The sequence below is a fragment of the Lissotriton helveticus genome, chromosome 12 (assembly GCF_964261635.1).
Source record: "Lissotriton helveticus chromosome 12, aLisHel1.1, whole genome shotgun sequence".
NCBI classification, from domain to species: Eukaryota; Metazoa; Chordata; class Amphibia; order Caudata; family Salamandridae; genus Lissotriton; species Lissotriton helveticus.
In genome coordinates, this window is record NC_136073.1 from 26,011,753 (window position 1) to 26,032,310 (window position 20,558).

At 52.9% G+C, this 20,558-nt stretch overlaps 1 protein-coding gene across 5 annotated transcripts in view; it reads left to right on the forward strand.

Annotated features, from left to right (window-relative positions):
• The window catches only part of LOC144799139 (SURP and G-patch domain-containing protein 2-like), a 135,386-nt gene that overhangs the window by 42,616 nt on the left and 72,212 nt on the right, over positions 1-20,558 (forward strand). For all 5 annotated transcript variants that reach the window (XR_013603762.1, XR_013603761.1, XM_078670350.1 and 2 more), the window contains exons 4-7: positions 566-671; positions 765-1,072; positions 1,787-1,898; positions 2,712-3,019. Coding sequence is in view for 3 of the 5 variants with exons in the window: in XM_078670350.1 (XP_078526476.1) it covers positions 566-671; positions 765-1,072; positions 1,787-1,898; positions 2,712-3,019 (834 nt within the window). In the remaining 2 variants the exon portion in view is untranslated. The remainder of the gene's footprint in view (positions 1-565; positions 672-764; positions 1,073-1,786; positions 1,899-2,711; positions 3,020-20,558) is intronic.

Consider the following 20,558-nt stretch of genomic DNA (forward strand, 5'->3'; position numbering starts at 1 on the left):
TTTTTTGCACAGGAGCTGGATCCAGATGTTTGTATATGTGTTTATTCGGATGGTAACGCACCTAAGATCTATAGAATCCCCTCATTGTTTGAACTATGCAAGGACACTCTCAGTATTTCAGTGTGTAGTTCTTGCATCTTAGCGGTACAAAAGGGAGTGGTAATGGACAGAGCATCTGAACCAATCAAACACTCACACCCAGTCAAAAGATCTGGGTTTAATCCATCACCTTTCTTTAGCCACTCTGCCACCCCAGTTCAGACATGGCAAAATGCAAATCAGTCTGACCCTGTGCCTCATGGGAACAGTCCAGCCCGAACTGCCAAGCCATGCCTTCCCTGGACCGGAAACAAGCTTCCTAGGACCGGTTTCTGGCATTCCAGCTGTCTTCAGCCAGGCTAATGTGCAGCATCGTTTGCCCTTTCTTGCCACCTAAGTTAGTGAAACCTGCCACATCATTTGGTCCTGCCCGCTGCGTAATTCTAGTAGGACTGGACTTGGAAATGTGTAGCAAGACAACTAATTGTAAGATCTCAAATGCTAACAGTTCTTTGTTCTGCCTTAGACAAAAAACCTGCAGATCCCAAAATTGTTGAGACCATAGGCAAGCTTGCGGAACACTGTATAAATCTATTTAAAGGGAAAAAGACTGAAAAGCAACCCGAGTTTTGGTAAGTTATGGAGTCCAGTTAGTATAAGCTAAAGAGATTACAGGAAGCGCAAGGAACTCCGATGACCTTGGTAATTATCAATTTGTGTTGCAGGTTCTTGTTTGACGAGAAGAGCCCAGAGTACCAGTATTATCGTACAAAACTGTTAGAGACCCAGAAGGTGCGCCAAATTGTAAAGGATGGAAGACAACAGACAGCCAAACCAACCGCAGAAGAAGCTGCTGCCGAGTCTGTGAAACGGATAGAGTTTTCACGGAGAGTAAGAGAATTCAAGACCAAGCTGTTCAAGAATGTAGCACTTGCGAAGCGCCGGAGGCTGAGGGCAGCTACTGAGCCGCTGCAAGCACCCAAAGTCGCAAAGCGTGCTGCACCTCAGGAAACAAGTCGTCCGAGCACAGAAGGTAGGCGATCATTGGACTTCATCCTATTGCGGTTGTACCGTAAAGGCTTTGTCTTTCAACTACCTGTGTATATGAGCCTCACAATCCGTTGTGTATAGGACAACCATGGCTGATAGATTTTAGTTCCTGATATTGTGAGATGAAAACCTGTGCATTCTTACTCTACAAATACAGAACAACTTCCATTGTTGTTGTGTTTAGCAGCGTCCACGAAGGGGCCTTTGTCATGGCGCTGAGTCGTGCTTGCACTATTCTATGCAGTTGGTGTAGTTCTAGTGCCCAGGAAGCGATAATCTTTTGCTTTAGTGGACTGTTGCTGCCTTGACGTAAAACTTCTAATGTTATCTATTCACTTTCATAATTGGGCAGTGCAGACTCCTGCTTCCTTGTGCACGGCTGCATAGGCTGGCAAGCGACTCAGAGTCCTAAAATTTCATGTTGCAGTGTAGCCCACTTTTGCTTTCGTTCAGTTACTTCACCTATTGTCCCACATGATATAAGGCACGAGAACAAACTTTTCATTTCTGGTCCTTGAAATTAGAACTGTTCTGAATTGCCTGCTGGGCCACATGAGCCTAGTGGTTGACTGTTTAAATCAGTTGATCAGGTGAGCATGCAGCTTCTTCCTGGTTGTAATGGGCATGTTTGCCCATAAGATGTCTAAGCTGACCTCTTCTGCTGTTTCAGTTGAACTCTGCTTAATTTTGTACTTAGTTGATGCAAAAACGAAGGATACAGCTGAGAAACTCGCCAACTTTGTTGTTCAGATGGGACCTGAAGTTGAGCAGTTCAGCAAGGAGAACATTGAGAGCAATCCAGAGTTTTGGTATGCTTTTTATTTTGGCTATGCTTGATATGGTAATTGTGAAAATTAATCTACTTTTTAAAGCAGATCAGGCCATTCGGTAGTTGGTATATAACCTATAAATGACCGAAAACAATGTGAAGAATTCCTATCAGGCAACACCCAGGATATTGTTTCTCATCAAGACCAAACTTTTCAGGTTGTTGTCCTCTGTTAAAGTAGGCCCAGTCACCAGCATACCACTTGGCTGCCATTGTGCAATACCACATTATGGATCTGCGAAAGGCAGATTCTTGCTTCTACGGAAAGATGTCTGTCCATATATGCAAGTTGCTAAGAAATGTACACACGGTTCAATAATGCAAAAGTCTTTGCTGTCCGGTCGAGCGCACTAAGGAAATACAGGGAGCACTGCTTGTGGCATTGGCAGTAGTTCACCATACCAGTGTGTACAAACGTTTGCAAAATTGTACTATTTGGGGGTGCTTAATCTCCATGAGGCTTTTTTTATATTCCAATGCGTGTAGAAGCTGACCATAATAGTGGCACCTGTGCTCCTGAAAAGCACAAGTGCCAAAGGGCCTCATTAACCGTATGTCCAAGGCCACAATGAATTGACGTAGTGACCTAGGTGCGGTAATTTTAGCTTCATTGTTAAGAAAATTATGCCATCATTTGTCACCTCACTGCATGGAACCAAAAGGGACAAAGGGGGCATTCCGTCCCTTGGAAAGATGTTGAATAGTCCCCCACCGACTCCCAACTTTCACAAATAATGCTTGTTCAACTTTGCTTGTGAAGTGTTCCTCGAACAACTTTTTTCTTTCTATTTAGGTTCTTAAACGAAAAAGACAGCGCTGCTTATAAATATTATCAGGGAAAGGTAGCCGAATTCCGGAAAACTGAAACAAAAGAAAAAGCAAGTGACTCCAAGAAGGACCAACAATCTGAAGTGGAAGCTGACTCTGCAGAGGGCGACAGTGCTGAGGCTGCAATGGCATGTGAAATTTCACCCGAGGCAGCAAGCCAAGATGAGGTCGCAAAGAAAGCTCCTGTCCGTACACTCCCTCGCAAAAGAGTCGCTGCTCTTAAAGTTGGGATGCTTCCCGCCAAGAGAGTATGTCATGTAGAACACCATAAAGGTGGGTGAATTTTTAATCTTAGCAATTTGTTTTGCTATTGGCATTTTATACCCTTTACAAACCCCACGTCTTCTGGAAGAGTTTGTGTGTTCTTTCTTCCCTCCGCCTTTGAAAAACTGTTGGTGGGGAAAATGTTTAAATGGCGCATTTCAAAGCATCATTTTCGCAGATTTCCTCAAGTCATAGGCTTTGAAAGAGCTGTCCTTAATTATCCAAGTACCTCATTGATGTGCAAGCCAATGAAACTGGACACTCCCATAGGGTTAGTTGGTACCCCTCCGCCCTTTAGCCCCCCACCCACTTCACCCACCCACCCCACACTCAGACACACTTGTTTCGAACGAAATTATGGGCACACCCATTTGCTAAACATTGTCCCCAGGATTGCATTGTCATGGGTGCTCCTGTATGCTATATGCCAAAAATGACATGCAATAGTCCAGTAGAAGGCTTTTAATTGATGTTCTCCATATACCATGGCGACCATTGCTACCAGCCTTTTGTCATGGTTGCCTTCTTCCCATATGTAATGGTCGTATGCCTAAAACTGCGTACAATGTGACCGCACCTGCATTTTGTCAAAGGTGCCTCATATACAAAGAACTACTTCTAGTGTGTGGGTTCCAATTTTTTTTTCCATGGATAAGGCTCCATAAGGCACAAAATATCTCCAGTATTTCAGTGTCGATGTTATGCCGCGGGTGTCCCATATGACAAGTTTTATATGTACCCAGCATAACTTCTACCGTGCCAGTGTATTTTCCTGTGCTGTAATGCTACGAATTACCTCGGATATACCAGCACTAGGATTCAGCAGTCTTTGTCTCTAAACCCCCAAATTGCCCTTAGTAGGCCACACTCATAGACATTGTCTTACTTCACTCATGGTTACTCTGCACTCTACAACCCTCCCTTACTTGCTCTCATTCACCTTTGAACTCACTTTTACTCATACTTTGTCTTTAAGTTTTATCATTCTTTGTCTTTAAGTTTTACTCATTTATACTCTTGCTTACTCTGACACTTTCTCTCTCTCACACGTATACACTCACACTCTGAGACCACATTTGTAGGGCTCGCCTAGCGCTGCTGCGCACATGCTCAGCTCGCTCGGCGAGATTTATTGCTAATGAGGAGTTTCAGTAGAGGGCTTGAAGCCCCGCCCCTCATTTCCATTGGCCGGCGTCATTGTTTATGCTAAACGGTGGCCTGCCATTGTAAATTAGGGTTTTTGGTTGCCGCCTTTTGACCTGCGATCCGGACTGGGTCACCTGCTTCACGACTGTTGTGAAGCACTTTATCTTTATGGGGCCATGTGTTTAAAACACATGGCCCCATAAAGACAAGAAATCCCCATGCTCAGGCTGCAGTGCGGTCCTCTTTCAGTTTCGGGACCGCAAAGAGGACCGCGCTTGCGTAATATGCTCGCTGCATGCTGAGCCCTCTCTGCCAGCTGTAGCTTCAAGGTCTATCATATCTGATAGAGACTACTAGCCGCAAATTCCTTCACGTAGAATTATCCCCGGCGCAAGACTGGATCCGGAAACTTTTTTGCCCAAGCATCCCTGCTCGCGGGGGGCTGGGCGACATCACGCGACTCTGCCCAGGCGTCCGTGTACGTGACGTCAGTGAGGTCACATAAGACCCGCCCCGGCGCGCCTATGTCCGTTTTCTTTCCTTTTCTGCGTGCAACGCGGATCCGGTCCTATGGGCCTGTTTTGGGCCCCCTTTTTCCCTGTTTCTTTTTGGTGGAACAGTGTGCGAATGCCTCCGGGCTTCAAAACTTGGACTTTTTGTGGGCGTCTTATGTCGGCGACGGACCCTCACCTCATTTGTATGTGGTGTTTAGGGGTGGATCACTGCGCCACTGATTGTGCAGTGTCGACAGTTGATGCCGAATTCGTGGCGGGAGCTCCGGATAAAACTTCTCTCGGCGCGTCTCTCGGGGTCGGCGTCCTACCCTCGGTTTACTTCGGCGGACTGCTTCAGATACGGCCGTGGTTGTCGTCCTCGCCCTTCTTCGATGTCACATGAGCGTTGCTCCCCGTTGGGTAAGTGTCGCAGTTTGTCCCCAGGGTCTGGTTTCCGGCCTGCTGGGGGCGTGGACTCTCTGTGGGTGATGCAGCCCGTGTGCCGTCTTATCCACTGTTTCCTGGTGTTGGTGCGTCGAGAGTCCAAATGGAGACATACGCGGCGGCTTTGCAGGCCTCGCTGGCGTCTCCTCCTTCCCCTCCTGGGGCGTTGGCGGATCCCTAGCCTTGCGCGGGCCCTCCCCGGCGCTGCCGGCAGCTCCGGCGCCGACTGGTTCGGATCCAGGCTTGGAGGATGTGGTGCTGTTGGGGTGCTGCTCCTCTGGGACACCTCCTTCACGCCACGGCGTCTGTGCCTCGTCGCAAACTCCTGCGGGAGTCCCTGTGGTGTCGCGGGAGGTCGCCGGGACTCTGATCGCATCCCCGAGCCCCTCTTGGTCCTTTGACAAGGTGGTCATGTCTAAGGCCGAGGTGACGCCGCTACGGCGCCGGCAGAAGCTGGTCCGTGCAGAGCCACTGGGGTCGGTGGCCCCTTCTCGTCCCGCTCCGGTCGAGGCCGGATGAGGACCCCTCTCTGGGCCCCTCTCGTTCCCTCCCGTAGGCGGCTGCCTCGGAGGGCGAGTCGGTGGCTGAATCGTCTCTGGCACCACCACATGGGTTGCCGAATGATCTCCAACTCATTCTGGGCTGCGGCTGGCGGAGGGCTTCGTGTCACCCCCCCCAGGGCCGTCTTGCTCCCCCACGCAGGTGTCTACCTCAGTGGGGGTCGGGTCAGTGTTGTTCCGGCCCCACTCCGGTCTCCGGTGTGGGATGGCTTGGTAGACTCTTGTCCGGTGACGCCAGATGGTGCCGGCGTCCGGCCTCAGGCGGCGGACTCTACGGATCCGCACGGGAGTCAAACCTGTGGACTCGTCTTTGGACGCTCCCTCTTCCCCGGAGGCAGGCTGTATTTTGGTATTGTCCTCTCCGGCGAGTGGCTGATGTATGGAGTCTTTTTCACTGGCGTCAAAGGACGGTACCCTGCCCTTACTGAGGCAGAGGAGTTCTCTGGAAGAGCGGCAGGTCCCTCATTCTTCGGCTCCCTCTGTCTTCCAGGTCTGGCCCTTGCGTGTCCCGCTTGGCCTTGGGGACGTCCGCCTTAGTTTGAAGCCGTCGCTCACGGAGGAGCTGCTTTCTCCACCGCGGGGCGCTACGGAGGCAGGTGCGGCCTTGGCAAACGCGGTGTCCACGGCTGTGGGCATGCTGCGCATCAATGACCTGGTGGCTCACCTTCCAGCGGGGACCACCTTGTGGAGGTCCTTCACCAGGGCTCTGGTGGGAGGGAAATCTTACTACCCTTTGAGGGTTCGCTCCTTTCTTCCTTGACGGGGGCTTAGATGCGTCCTGCCTCACGGGACCCGGTGTTGCAGCTTCTTCTGCACCCGCACCTCCCGGTGCTGCGTGACCCGGAGTGTCTGTCCCTTCACCCCTCAGCTGCCAGCCCCCTTTTGCGGACTGCCTTTCCGGCCATGCTGCCACTGTTGACTCCGGGAGGCCCGCTGGCTGAACTCTTGGGGGTGCAACAGGTTTGCCTCGACCAGCGTTGCCCTTCGGGCCCATAACACCTTTTGGGTTCTGGCTCGGGCCTCCTCCTGTTTGTGGGACTCGGCTGAGTCTCTGGGATCTGTAGTGCCCCAGGAGACTGGTCAGGTGGAATTGCGGCATTATGCGTCGGATTGCCGGGATCTTGCGGCGTTTATTCTCCGCTCTGGACATCTCAGAGGTGCTGCGCCGGACCATGGCTTCCTCAATCGCTCTTCGTCGCCATGCTAGGCTTTGGGGCGGAGTATTCCCTGAGAATATTCGGGAGCGACTCATTGACCTTCCATTTGATGGCACCCTGTTGTTCCATGCCCCGGTCGACTCTGCCATCCAAAGGCTCTTGGCGGGGCGCCACCCTCCTTCTCCTCTTCCTCCGCCTTATCGTCCTCCATCCCCTCCTCAGTGACTTGTGAGTTGGACTGATTCTGGGCCTTCTTAGGCTGGTTGTTCTGGGTGTGGAGTGTTTTTCTGGCCATTGCATCCTTCATGGGACTTTGGCATTGTTGACTGCTGGACGGCCCTTTTGTTGGTTATGTGTGTGCTCTGCCGGAGTTGTTGCCCAGACTTGGCCCTGAGATTAGGCCTTCTACTTTTCTTGGGCTGCTTGTCAAGCCTTTCGCAGGGTGTTTTTTTCCCCATGGCTTTTTTTTGTGTTTTTTCCTCTGCTGCGGAAGTTTTTCCAAAGAGGGTTTTCATAGTTTGGCACTTAACGTACCCTATGTGGGGTAGTGGTAGCTGTCATATGGCTTGCGCTCTGCTAGGGGGTTCTGGTCACCTTCGGGTGCCTGTTCTCCATGGTGTTGTCTGGTTTGCTTTTACTGCTTGAGGTCATGTGCGTGGCCACTCGTGGGGGTGTGCCCGGGCATCTCCTCTTCTCCCAACTCCTGTCCTGAGGTCTGGGATGCTCAAGTGTTCTCCCTTGCCAGTAGCGATCTACTCGGCCCTCCTGGGGCCTCAGGCTGTTCTTCTTGCTTCTGGCGGAGTTGACTGCCGGCGCTGTTCTGGCTGGCAGGTTGCTCTCCGTCTGGAGTGCGTTCGCCTTCTTTTCCCTCGCTTCCTTGGGTCCTTTAGGCTTCTTCTTCCTCTCTTCCTGTCTTGGCATTGGGTGGCAGCCATGTTACCTTTTGGGGGAGTGGGGTGCTTCGGCCTCTCCTGTGAGTGTGCGTGCCTCATCAGCCTCCTCCTTCTTTTTCTTCTCTACCTCCTCTTGGGGTCAGTGGGGTCCTGCTTGTCGGGGTTACCATTGACTGGCATGGGCCAGATTCTCCCTGGTCCACAGCCCTGGTCCCCTGTGGGGCCCTCTGGTCTGTATTGGCTGGTGGGGTCCTTCCGCAGACCCTCCTTCCCAGGGGGTATTGCTAGGGTATCTAATTTACGTGAAGGAATCTGCGGCTAGTAGTCTCTATCAGATGTATGAGTTACTATGTATCTGGTAGAGATGATTCTAGCCGCAGATTCCTTCACAGCCCATCCTTACTCCCCTGTTGTGCGAGGACCCTTGGTTTGGTCTTCGGTACTCGTCTCCCGGTGGGAATCTGCGTCTCCTGTGAGTACCTTCCTTGTTCTAGACTGGTGGCTCCGTCTGGGGGCGGTTCATTCCTCCTTGGTCTTTTGGAGGATGGGGTTCTGGTGCCCTGCTGCACTGGCTACTCCAGGTTTAGGGGGGATTTAGGAGATCCCTGTCCCTCCCCTCCCTTCCATTGCTCGCCTCCGATTAAGGGTCACCTGCCATGTCTTGCCCTTGTCCCTTGAGGGTGTTGCCCTCTGTTGGGAGTGGCTTGGAGGTTGTTGTCCCTGTCTGTCTTGGGACTGGTCCCCTTCCTTGTTCAGGATGGGTATGGTAAATTGCTACAGGTGCCTTGACTTTTACGCATGTTCATTGTCTCTGAGGGAACAGGGGTGGGAGGCTGTCTTTGTGCTTGTAGGGTGGCTCAGCAGGACTCTGCTTCTTCTTTCTTCTTTCCCTGTCTTTTTGATCTGAAAGAGACACGTTCGTGATAGATTCCTTACCTTAGAATATCCTCAGGCGTCAGACTGGATCCGGAAATTTTTTGCGTAGCAGTACCCTTGCGCGGCGGTAGGCGTCATCTGCGGCTCCGCGTCCGTCGTCGGCGCCGTGATGACGTCGTCGGAGTACTTAGACGCCGCCTCCGCGTGCTGACGTTAGTTCTTCTTTTTTCCGCGCCAGCAGCGCAGATCCGGAAAAAGTGGTACCTTAGTCACTTTTTGACTAAAACTTTTTTGATCGTCCTTTTTCGAGTCTTCAACTCCAAAACGGTGCCGGTAGGGATGCCTGGTTTTAAGCCCTGTGAGGATTGCGACTGGCTGATGTCGGTCACGGACCCTCACCGTCGGTGTCTCCACTGTCTCGGCGTCGACCACGACGACAAGGCCTGTCCGACTGCCGGGCCCTAACTTCGAAGGCTAGGCGGAAGCGGTCCCGTAAGCGGCTCGAACTCCGGCAGTCGGCCCCACGCCAAGAGAGGTCCCGGTCCGGACAGAGGTCGAGGGACTGGTCGCGGGAGCGGAGCCATCATAGCTCCGGGAGTCGACATCACTCCTCAGGGTCGAAGTCATCCGGTAAGCACAAGAAATCGAAGAGACGTCATCGCTCTTCCGACTTCCCCCCCGACGCTCCCGGGGGTTCGGGTGACACGGCCCACGCAGCTCCGTCTGAGTCACAGGCGCCGCGTCCGGCTTCATACCCTCCGGTCCCTGGGCCTAACGCGGCGCCGGAGGAGATCGAGCGGTTCCTCATGGCCATGAGGTCCCTCTCTCCTCCGACGGGCTCCGCGGCGCCCTGGGGGTCCTAGCAGGTCGGGGGCTTCGGTCCCGACGCCGTCGGGTGCTTCGGCTCCGATGCCGCCGGCGCCTTCGGGCCTGGCGCCGCAGGGCCCCCCTGGATCCGGATCCGGGTCGTCGCCGGTGGATTTAACGACCTCCCTGGCGCCGACCCCTCAGGTGTCACCACCGGCGCCGTCCTCGGGCGGCGCCATCCCAGACGCCTCCCTCGACCCGGTTCCGGCGCCGGAGCGCCGCCGCTGGGCGCCGCTTCAGACGCCGTTCGGAGAGTTTACTTTCCATGAACCGGCCCCATCCTTTGCTAACCCTGAGTACCAGGAGATGGGTGATGAAGAGGATTGGGAGGGGTCTGAGGACCCTCTGGCACGTGAATGCCAGTCTCAAGAGGACTGGGCAGGTGAACTTGGGGAGGCCAGTGGTATAGACACTTCGCCTGACAATGGCTTTGTCTCGCCTCCTACCGTGGCTACGGAGGAGGGGGCAACCTATAGTGTGGTCTTGATGAGGGCAGCCAAGGCCTTGGGCCTTGAGCTTCCCGTCGTGGCCGTGAGGACTAACCTCCTCACCGAGGTCCTTGAGCCGCAGTCATGCTCAGCCGAGCCTCTGCTGTCGTTTAACGAGGCCTTAAGCGACGTTCTTTTGGGCACTTGGTCCAAGCCCGCTACGGGTTCGCCCGTAGATAGGAACGTGGCCAGACGCCACCGCCCGTCCCCGGGCGACCCATGTTTCCTGTCCACCCACCCCACCCCGAGAGCCTGGTCATCCAGGCCTCCAATTCCCAGACCGCATTCCCGTCGGCTCCGCCGGACAGGGAATCCAAGAGGTACGAGCAGTACAGTAAAAAGATCTTCTCCTCCCTTAGTCTGGGACTGCGGTCTTCCAACACCGCATGCCTCTTGGGCCGCTACACCCACTCTCTGTGGGATACGGTTGCGGAAGTGCTGCCAGAGTGTCCGTTGGAGGTACGGGCCAAACTCGGCCAAGCCCTTGTGGAGAGCCGGGATGCAGCCAAATATTCTATCCGGTGTGGGCTGGATACCACCGACTCACTAGGTAGAGCGATGGCAACGACGGTGGCGGTCAGACGCCACGCCTGGTTGAGGTCCGCCAACTTTTCGGCCGATGTCCAAAACACACTGATGGCTGTCGCCTTTTTGGCGACAAGGCAGACCATGCGCTTTAAGAACTCCAGGGCTACGGCCAAGTCCTTGGGCCTCTCGGCCCCGCGCCAGCAATCGGCTGCCTTTCACTCCTTTCGTGGCCACGGAAGGGGTGTACCCACACGTGCTGCCAGCCACGCTCTGCATGGTAATACCCAACGCGGTGGCGGCGGTCGGGGTCAACGGCGAAGTCAGTCCACACCTTCCCCCGCAGCATCCGCCTCAAAACCCTCCTAGTCCGTGCTTTCAGGCCCATGTGACGCCAGTGGGGGGCAGGGTTCGCCATCACCTCCTCCACTGGCGCACTGTCACGTCGGACAGGTGGGTGCTGCAGATCGTCCGAAGGGGCTACTCCCTCCCCTTCGAGGCGACTCCTCCAGCCATGCCACAGCAGAAACATCATGTATCGGGGGATCATTTGCGACTTCTGCAGGAGGAAGTTCCGGCCCTCTTGGCCAGGGGGGCCATCGAGCGCGTTCCTGGGCCAGAAGTAGGGTGTGGCTGCTACTCCCACTACTTTCTGGTACCCAAGAAGGGCAAAGGGGGCCTACACCCTATCTTGGACCTACGGAACGTCAACAGCTTCCTCCGGAAGGAGAAATTCAAAATGCTGACACTGGCTCATGTCTCAGCTGCCCTGGACCCAGGAGACTGGATGGTAGCGTTGGACTTGCAGGACGCTTATTTCCACATCCCCGTCCTGCCGGCCCACCGGCGCTACCTGCGGTTCACGTTTGGCCACGAGCACTTTCAGTATACCGTGCTCCCCTTCGGCCTTACCAGTGCCCCACGGGTGTTCTCAAAGGTGATGGCGGTGGGCGCAGCTCATCTGCGCAGGTTAGGGGTTTCAGTCTTCCCCTACCTCGACGACTGGTTGTTGAAGGCGGGCTCGCCCCAGACAGTCGTCAGCCACCTCCAGACTACGGCAGATCGCCTGCACCAGCTGGGGTTCTCCATCAATGTGCCAAAGTCACACCTGTGCCCCTCTCAAAAGCTCCTTTTCATCGGAGCGGTTCTCGACTCGCCGCGGTTTCGGGTTTATCCACCCGAACAGCGGGTCCGGGATATTCAGGCTCTGATTCCCATCTTTCAGCCGTTATCCCGGGTCTCGGTCAGGTTGACGCTGCGGCTTCTGGGGCTGATGGCCTCCTGCATCCTACTGGTGCATCACGCCAGGTGGCGGATGCGGGCTCTGCAGTGGGACCTGAAGTTTCAGTGGGCCCAGCATCAGGGCAACCTGTCCGACCACGTCCTGATCTCGGAGGGCACTGCGAGACCGCTGCAGTGGTGGCTCACGGACCGCGATTGGGTCAGCGGCAGATCCCTCTCCCTTCCCCAACCGGAGCACGTAGTTGTGACGGACGTGTCCCTCCAGGGCTGGGGAGGTCACATGGGAGAGGCGGAGATCAGAGGCCTCTGGTCTCCGGCAGAGGCCCGGCTCTACATCAACCTGTTGGAGTTACGGGCGATTCGTCTAGCACTGAAGGCATTCCTCCCCTCTGTCTGGGGGAGTGTAGTGCACGTGTTCACGGACAACACCTCCGCCATGTGGTACTGCAACAAACAGGGCGGGGTGGGGTCGTGGACCCTTTGCCAGGAGGCTCTGCGCCTCTGGCAATGGCTGGAATGCCAGGGCGTGACCCTGGTGGGTCAACACCTGGCAGGTTCTCTGAACGCCAGGGCGGACGAGCTCAGCCGTCGGTGCATGATGGATCACGAATGGCGTCTGAACTCGGACGTGGCGCAAGGCCTCTTTCAGCAAAGGGGAGAGCCTTGGTTAGATCTATTCACCACCGAAGAGAACGCGCAATGTCATCAGTTCTGCGCGTTGGAATTTCCAAGGCGGGCACTCGCTCGGAGACGCTTTTCGGCGCGAGTGGAGTTGCGGCCTATTGTACGCCTTTCCGCCTATACCACTTCTGCCCAGAGTGCTGAAGAAGATCAAGCGCGACCAGGCCCAAGTCATCCTTGTGGCTCCGGACTGGGCACCAAGGTACTGGTATCCAGAGCTACTCAGTATGTCAGTCGATCCCCCGGTTCGTCTGCCTCTTCAGGAGGACCTTCTGTCGCAGCAACAGGGGACGGTCTTCCACCCGAACCTGTCCAGTCTCCACCTCCATGCTTGGAGATTGAGCGGCGACAGTTGAGGCCATTTGACTTGCCTCCTGAAGTCTGTAACGTCATTCTGGCAGCCAGGCGTCCCGCCACAAAGTCGGTATACGCCTGCAGGTGGAACAGATTTGTGGCATGGTGCACAGCAAAGGCTGTGGATCCTCTTGCTGCCCCTCTCTCTGAGGTTCTTCTCTTCCTTCTTTCTCTTGCCCAGCAGGGCTCTGCTCTGGGCACTATCAAGGGCTACCTTTCTGCCCTTTCAGCCTTTTGAGGCTGCCTGATCAACCTTCTTTGTTCAAGTCCCCCATTGTAAATAGATTTCTTAAGGGCATCACACACATGTTCCCTCCTGTTCCGTTTGTGATGCCTCAGTGGGACTTGAACCTTGTTCTTACTTTTCTGATGTGCGCTCCCTTTGAGCCACTTCACAACTGTCCTCTCCGCCTTCTTACTCTGAAGACTGCTTTCCTGGTTGCCATCACCTCTGCCAGGAGAGTGAGTGAGCTCCAGGCTCTTTCTTGTACTCCTCCTTTCCTCTCTGTCCATCGGGACAAGGTTGTGTTGCGTACTAAGCCATCTTTCCTGCCCAAGGTTGTCACAGCCTTCCACATCGGGCAGTCCATCACCATGCCAACCTTCTTTCCGCCACCGCACCCCTCTAAAGAGGAAGAGCGGCTCCACCGTCTGGACCCAAAACGTGCGCTCTCACTCTACTTGGATCGCACACGCCAGTTCCGGGTGGATGACCAACTCTTTGTTGGTTACGTGGGCGCTAAGAAGGGGAAAGCGGTGCACAAGAGGACCATCTCCCGGTGGATCATCTTGTGTATCCAGGCATGTTACTCCTTGGCTAGAAAGGAGCCCCCTGTTGGATTACGGGCGCATTCCACCCGAACCACGGCGACTACAACTGCCTTGGGCCGGGGAGTGCCCTTACAAGACATCTGTCAGGCAGCTACGTGGGCTTCGCGGCACACGTTCGCAAGACACTACTGCCTGGACAGCCAAGTCCGGAGGGATGGCTTCTTTGGCCGTTCTGTCCTCCAGGACTTTCTGGTGTGATTATTGGTTCGCAGACCCACCACCGGGGTTGGTATTGCTGGGGTATCTATTCTAAGGTAAGGAATCTATCACTAACGTGTCTCTTTCAGATGCACAAGTTACTACTTGTGTAACGATATATCTGTAAGAGATATTAGTTAGTGATAGATTCCTTACCGACCCACCCATCCTCCCCGTTCTGCGAACTGATATCTAGGGTTAGGGTTATCCCCTTTTAGGGCCCTAGTTTCAATGGCACCAGTGTTGGTTTTTAACATGGCTCAGCGCTTCTGGCGTGGAAAAGCTGTGTCTAAGAACTGACGTCAGCACGCGGAGGCGGCGTCTAAGTACTCCGACGACGTCATCACGGCGCCCACGATGCCGACGACGGACGCGGAGCCGCAGACGACGCCTACCGACGCGCAAGGGTACTGCTACGCAAAAAAATTCCGGATCCATTCTGACGCCTGGGGATATTCTAAGGTAAGGAATCTATCACTAACTAATGTCTCTTACAGATATATCGTTACACAAGTAGTAACTTGTGCTTCTACGGTGTTGTCACTACTCTGTGTGGTGTTAGTCACCATTTCTTTCCAATTTTTTCTGCTCTTCACACACTGTTCCCTTGCTCTCACAGTTTTTGAGTCGAGGCTACTGTCACACTGCGTAAGCAGTGGGCGGAGCCGAAGATTTTATGCTGTGTAGTATGGGGGCTTGTACCCGCCCCTCTTCTCCATTGGCTGGCCTCGTAAATGCTGGCCAGCTATTGGAGAAGAGGGGCGTCACTCGGTTCTAGCCCCGGCTTGAGCAGATTCATGGGCGTGTTTTTTTACATTTTTTAATCAGTGACGTTATCCGTCACTCAGCAAAAAAACACGCACCGAATCGCGAAAATGGCGGCGCTTTTGTTATGCCATTTCGCTCTGATCCCCGCCGGAAGAAGTCGCCGAGTCCTCCGCCCCAGCTGCCGGTGAGTGCTTGCTTGTCTCGCTCTTCGCCACCTCCGTAGCATTTTCCTACCAATACAGGGGGGTGTCGCGATCTAAGTAGGCCATAGTGCTGCAAACAATCACCTCAGCCGACCGCCATCTTACTTTCCTTGCCATCCGTCATGTCATTCACGGCCCTTTTCCTTTAAGTCTGACAGTGATCACAGTGTTGCTGCTGTCATCTGCAAAATAAATAATTTTTCGTCCGGGTTCCAGGCTGACTGTGATGAAGGTATTATGTCACAGGGCCCGTAAATGTGGCTTTAGGTGGCTCTACATTGTGTGCAGTGAGAGCACAAACATGAACATGAACCCAGTTCTGCAGTGCCAGTGAAAATAATTGTGGCCTAAAAACACAGAAGCCTGAATCCGGGTGAATGCTGTTACGTGTACAAGCTCACCCACCCACACATTAGGACTTAATGCGTGGGTCAGATTCAGTGTTATTACATTATTGCCATGAGAAAGGGCTTTTTATTGTCTCGGACTACCTGTCATAATGACGTAACAAAAGGGAAGGCAAGCTAATAAACATTATATTATAATCTGCACGTATACTATATGTCCATTCAGGTTCTTTAAAAACTGAAATTTTTCTAAAACGTGCGCATTTATATTTTGTGAAAGGCAGGTTATTCAGATGGCGATTTTCTGAAATCAATCCACCGCTCTCCTAATCCTTCGTTATCTCGCATGTGCTGAAGCACAACCCACCGCCCCCACCCGGGCTCGGCCTTGCACAATTAACAAAACCAGGGAGTACCGGATTCCCCTCTCCTCTGCTAACCATCTTGTATTCAGTACAATGGTGCACACGGGCTCTGCATGCAAGCCATGTTCATTTGAGGCTTCTCAGCGCTTGGCAGTCTGTATGGCAGGTAGAGCTTTTATAGTCTGTAATTCCTGATGACTATTTGGCAACAAACCATTACTAAAGTTAAACTTGGATACCCGTCTTCTGCATGTGTTATTTCAGGTGTGGCCTTGTCCTGTGACTGGTGCTGGGGTAGGCTGGGGAGAGATCCCATTTGGCAGGGAAGCAGCGCGGCCCGGCCATGAGCGGTGTTGTCTTCTCTGATTCACCAGGGGGGCTTTTAAAGCCTTCTAACGGCCCTTTGGGTTGGTGGGCTGTCTCTGTTGTGGTTTAATTTCTGCCCTGTTTCTTCTGTCCGCTTGGAGACGTATCACACCGCACATCTGGTGCACCCTGGAAGAAACTTGTTCTGTTAGAACTAGCGGTGGGCGGCTGTTCTACATGAGGAAGCACAATGGTTTCTGTAGAGGTGGTGCTAGTGAGAGAACCAGCAACATGGCCGCCATGTGACCCATGAAATAACATAGGGGTGACCTTAATGGGACTGCGTGGCTGAAATGTCTTCTAGCATAGCAAATGACCTAGTACTAATTGGGTTAGGGAATGGAGGGAAGACAGCCACTCACCGTTAAGACAGAATTGCATCATAAAAATACATTTAGAACAAGAAATTGCACAGATTTATTGAGCAAATGGCATCACTTTTTGTGACTATAGAATATGAAAGCAGCGAGACAAACCAGGGGTGCTCTCCCAAGAACTGTTGTAACATTGCTCAGTAGGTTAATGCACTGAATGCGGAAGTCTCTGCTTACTTGTCATAGCTTCAAGCTCTTCTCAGCCTTCCATGGTTCCCTAGTAGATACAATGAATAACATTGAGTACTGTCCTCGTAACACCAGGTTCTCCGAGTAACCCATTACTTCACAGCTGCACCACGGAGCAGGCAGTATTAATATTTTTTTTAAGTTTAAAAAAACGGACTCCCAGAAGCTGGTGCTTTTTTAACATTTCTGCAAATAATTTTTATTTGTACGCTGCCACATGTCATGCGTGGCTTAACTGCTGGTGCTAGCCAAGATAATAAAAAAAATAATTTGATACATTTAGAAAATCCTACGCTGGTAAATGACAAAACCATACAAAATACGCGCAAATTTCAACTGGTACGTGAGATGTTGTACGAGCTATTGGCATTGTAAATAACGATGCCTAATATTTATGTGTTAATTCTCAAAACATAAAATAAAAGGCATTGTGATTTACAATACCAATAGCTTAATCTCTCACAAATGCGAGACCTATTGCATTTCAAATGCTTGTTTGTTTTGTACCCTGCTGCCTGCTCAGTTCTCCTTTTGGGTTCTGCTGCTGGATTTATCCTTGTTGCGGCCACACAGTTCCTTTCCTTTTCAGGCAGCTCTGGAGTATGAAACTGAAACCTCAAACCTGTGCAGTCTCTAGGTGTAACTAGTTGGGAAGTGGTGGGGTTACTGACGGCCATTTTTCCTGGGCCCTGAAAAAAATTCTGATTGGTGTAGGCACCTTGGTGTGCCTACAGTCAGTTCCTTCTGCTGGCTCTCAGGCTGCTGCTGAACCCAAAGATCTGCTTTTTTCTGTTGTACTAATAATGAAGAATTAAGGAATTATTATTCACTCTGTGTAATAATAATAACTGCGAACCCACATAAGTGTGATCCGCCATTGACTAGCAGCATCCCTGTAGTCTGAAGATTTGCAATACTCGTTCTATGCGGTCTGTAATGCCCCGCCCCACTGTAACCTGAGGTAACCATGGAGTGTATTGTGCTGATCTGTTTCTAGAGTGCTGCGAAGGTGTTAGATCAAAGGCGCTGTAGCTCAGTCTTGGGTTTTTAGGTCGAGCAGACTACTCTCAATGCGTGAGCATTGAGAGTCTGCTACAGACCTAATGTGGCCCGTATTCAGGAGAGTGGACAGCTACCAGACGCGCGCTTTGACGAGGTCAGATTTCACCTCGGGAGCGAGCGTCTGGTAGCTGCGCATGCGCAAATCAAATCCCTTGCTCACACACACACACAGGCAGCCCCCACCCCTCTGCATGCATGCACGCACACACACAGGCGCGCGCATGCACACGCAGGCATACGACACACATACAGGCACACATACAGGCACACTATCCCCTACCTCGCATTCTCTCTCAATCACACAGTCACGCATGCGCACACACATTCCCACACGCGCGCACACTCTCCCCCTCCCCCACCCCTCCCAGGCATACACACAGGCACGCACGCACTTCACTTCAGCCCTGGGCCCCACTCACCGACTGCGCTCTTCCGGCGGGCTCCTCTCGCGCTCCGCGCCTCAAGGAGCATCTCGTCTCCTCTTCACAATCGGGGCTCCCTCAGGTCCGAGGAGCCCCGCAACAGGCGCAACACTCCTCCTTCTCCCCGGCCCCCTCCTGGGGACCCGGGCTGATTCGGACAGGCAGGGCGCTCCATGCGCCGGCAGCTCGCGGACCTCGGGAGGCGGGACTTCCGGTCGGCCGCGACCGGATTGGCCGGCCGGCCAAGAGCTTCCGGGTCGCCGCGGGACTTGTATTTAATATACAGTCACCCTTCTTCCCTCATTGTCGTCCCCCTCCCCCAGCTGCATGCCTCCAGGACAACATACGCAGTAGATCTTGGATTTTGGCAGCACATTAATCATGTGCATCAGATGATGGCTTAGCGCGATAAGCTGAAAAACAGGTACGTGTGTGCTTGTTTTTATCAGCGATTGGCTCACTTGACTTACTGGTGTCGCAAAAGGATTCTTATCTTTATGAGCTCCGGCGGGATCCTCTTTTTCTTTTTTTTTTTTTCTTTTTCGAAACAAAAGAGCTGCAATAAATCATGGCCCGCCCTCCCTGTCTGCATCAGCAGCAGTCCCTGGCCCCTGCCTCTCGCCTGAGGAGAGGTCTTCCCCGCCTGACACCCCGTGTCCCACTCACAGCCACTTTAGCACTGTCTCTTGAGGTGGTGCCCTACGGGCGGGTTTCCCTTTCTCCCTCTAGCGCACGTCAGCCTCGCTCCATTGCCCCGGCTTCACCTCGTCTCCATGACAAAGTAGGATGTCCCTGCCCTCCACTACAGCTCTGCCTTGTTCGCGTTCTGGCACTAGTACAACCCCCAGCACACCCCAGGTTCAGCTGGATGTATTCCCGCACTGCTGACACGCTCTTCTTGGGGAACAGCCCTCACGCTGCGTGCCAAAGTTAAGTAAAGCAGCCTTTCCTCCCGGGACCTCCGGTAGGCATGTGTCCCACCTCCCGTAGTACACCCCTACCCAGACAGCTGAGTGTGGCGCCTGTCCCATCTCCTCTTTCGAGGAGTTCCTCTGCGTGCTGTGTGCTCAGTGCTGCGGCCAGCACTGCACTTCCTCATGAAACTGTTCCTCTACTTCCCCACTCTGTCCCGTTGCGCTTCTAAAACTCCATTCTTACCCTCAGCACTCTGTTTCTTTCACAGTTCTTGTTCGTGGTTTTCCCGTCTCTGTCTAGTCTAGCCCCGTTTCTTATTCGCTCAACCAATTTCCCTTCGCTGTTATTTCTATTTTCCATCCACTCTATTTTCTTTTTTATTATATTTATTTTGCAGTTGTATATAGCGCCAACTCGGCCCAAGGGCATTAAAGCCTTTTACATGAGCTGTAGTTAGATTATGACCGAACACTGCCCGAGTTCCGCACCTCATGAGGAACGGAAGGGAAAACAAAGTGAACAGGCCCCACGAGTGTTTTACGGGGAGTCGGCAGCTGTGCAACACACAGCTCCAGAGGTGAAAGGGCAAACGAAGCAAGTGTCTGCTTGGAGAAGGGAAAGGAGACTGGGAGAGCGTGAGAAGCTTTACATGTGAGACGAGGTAGACTGCACAGGATACACAGAACATGCTCCGAGGACAGAGGGGTAGAGAGCAGCGGGTAGAGCGGTAGCTAGATTGGCCGGCAGCCATATGGTTGGGTTAATCTGCTGCCTGTCAGGTTAATCTGCTGCGTGTCATGCATGGGCGTGAGGTAGGCGAAGGGGAGGCATGAACCAGGTGACAGCGGCACTAGTAAGCAGCACTGTGACACCTAAACACGGGGTTAACCACTGGTTTTAATCTGCCTGTCCAAAAACCGGTTCCCTTCCCAGAAATCCCGAGGCCCGCTCTCTCCCAGCAGCTTCTGAGTGAACACTGCGTCCTGGTGCCGCACCAGTTTGCTGCCATTTCTGAATCAATTTGGGACTGCAGAGATACTGAACGCTGTGTTTGGAAGCGACCACTTCTACTACGAAAGGGTGGCACAGGAAAAAGTAGGGGAAGAACTATTGCACGGTGTATTTGCACACATTTCTAGGAATGAAACTGTTAATGAAAGTAGTTGGGTGTCCGAATGCAGCATGTAACTGTGCCTGCCTCCGCCCAGCTGCCTGCAATGGATATGGGTTTCAAGTCAGTGATCCCCTTTCTGTAATGTTTCATTAAAATGCCGCCCCGTTATGTTGCATCCTCTGCGTGGTTCCCAGACGGAGTAGGAAGACGCTACCAGCAATCCAGAAGGATGCAGCTGCTGTCTAGTTTCGAAACTCTAAGAATAAGCACCGGCAGCCTGACTGTGATGCAGGCGTTTGTTTACACGCATCACTGAGGAGAGGAGCGGTCATCCCTCACTGCTCAACTCTCACAGTTTTAATTCATGCTAATAAAACCCTCCCCTCTGTCAGCCAGAGATTCTTTTGGCCAAGCAGAGAGGGTATAAAAAAGGTCTCTCATAAAGCTGTTTTATCATCATCTGTGCTTTTTGGTGACAGTGGCTAATTTTTAATTGAATATTGTAAGAAATGAGATTTGTTCCCCTGTCCTCTGTTTTGATAGTAAAAAAATACCCAATAATTAAGGTACAGAGGGCCCCTCACAGATCTCTAGGTTTCGCTGCCACTGTGCCTGCTGCACTAGTAATATCTACACTCCTTTGCTGATGGCACGCGACGCAGCTATA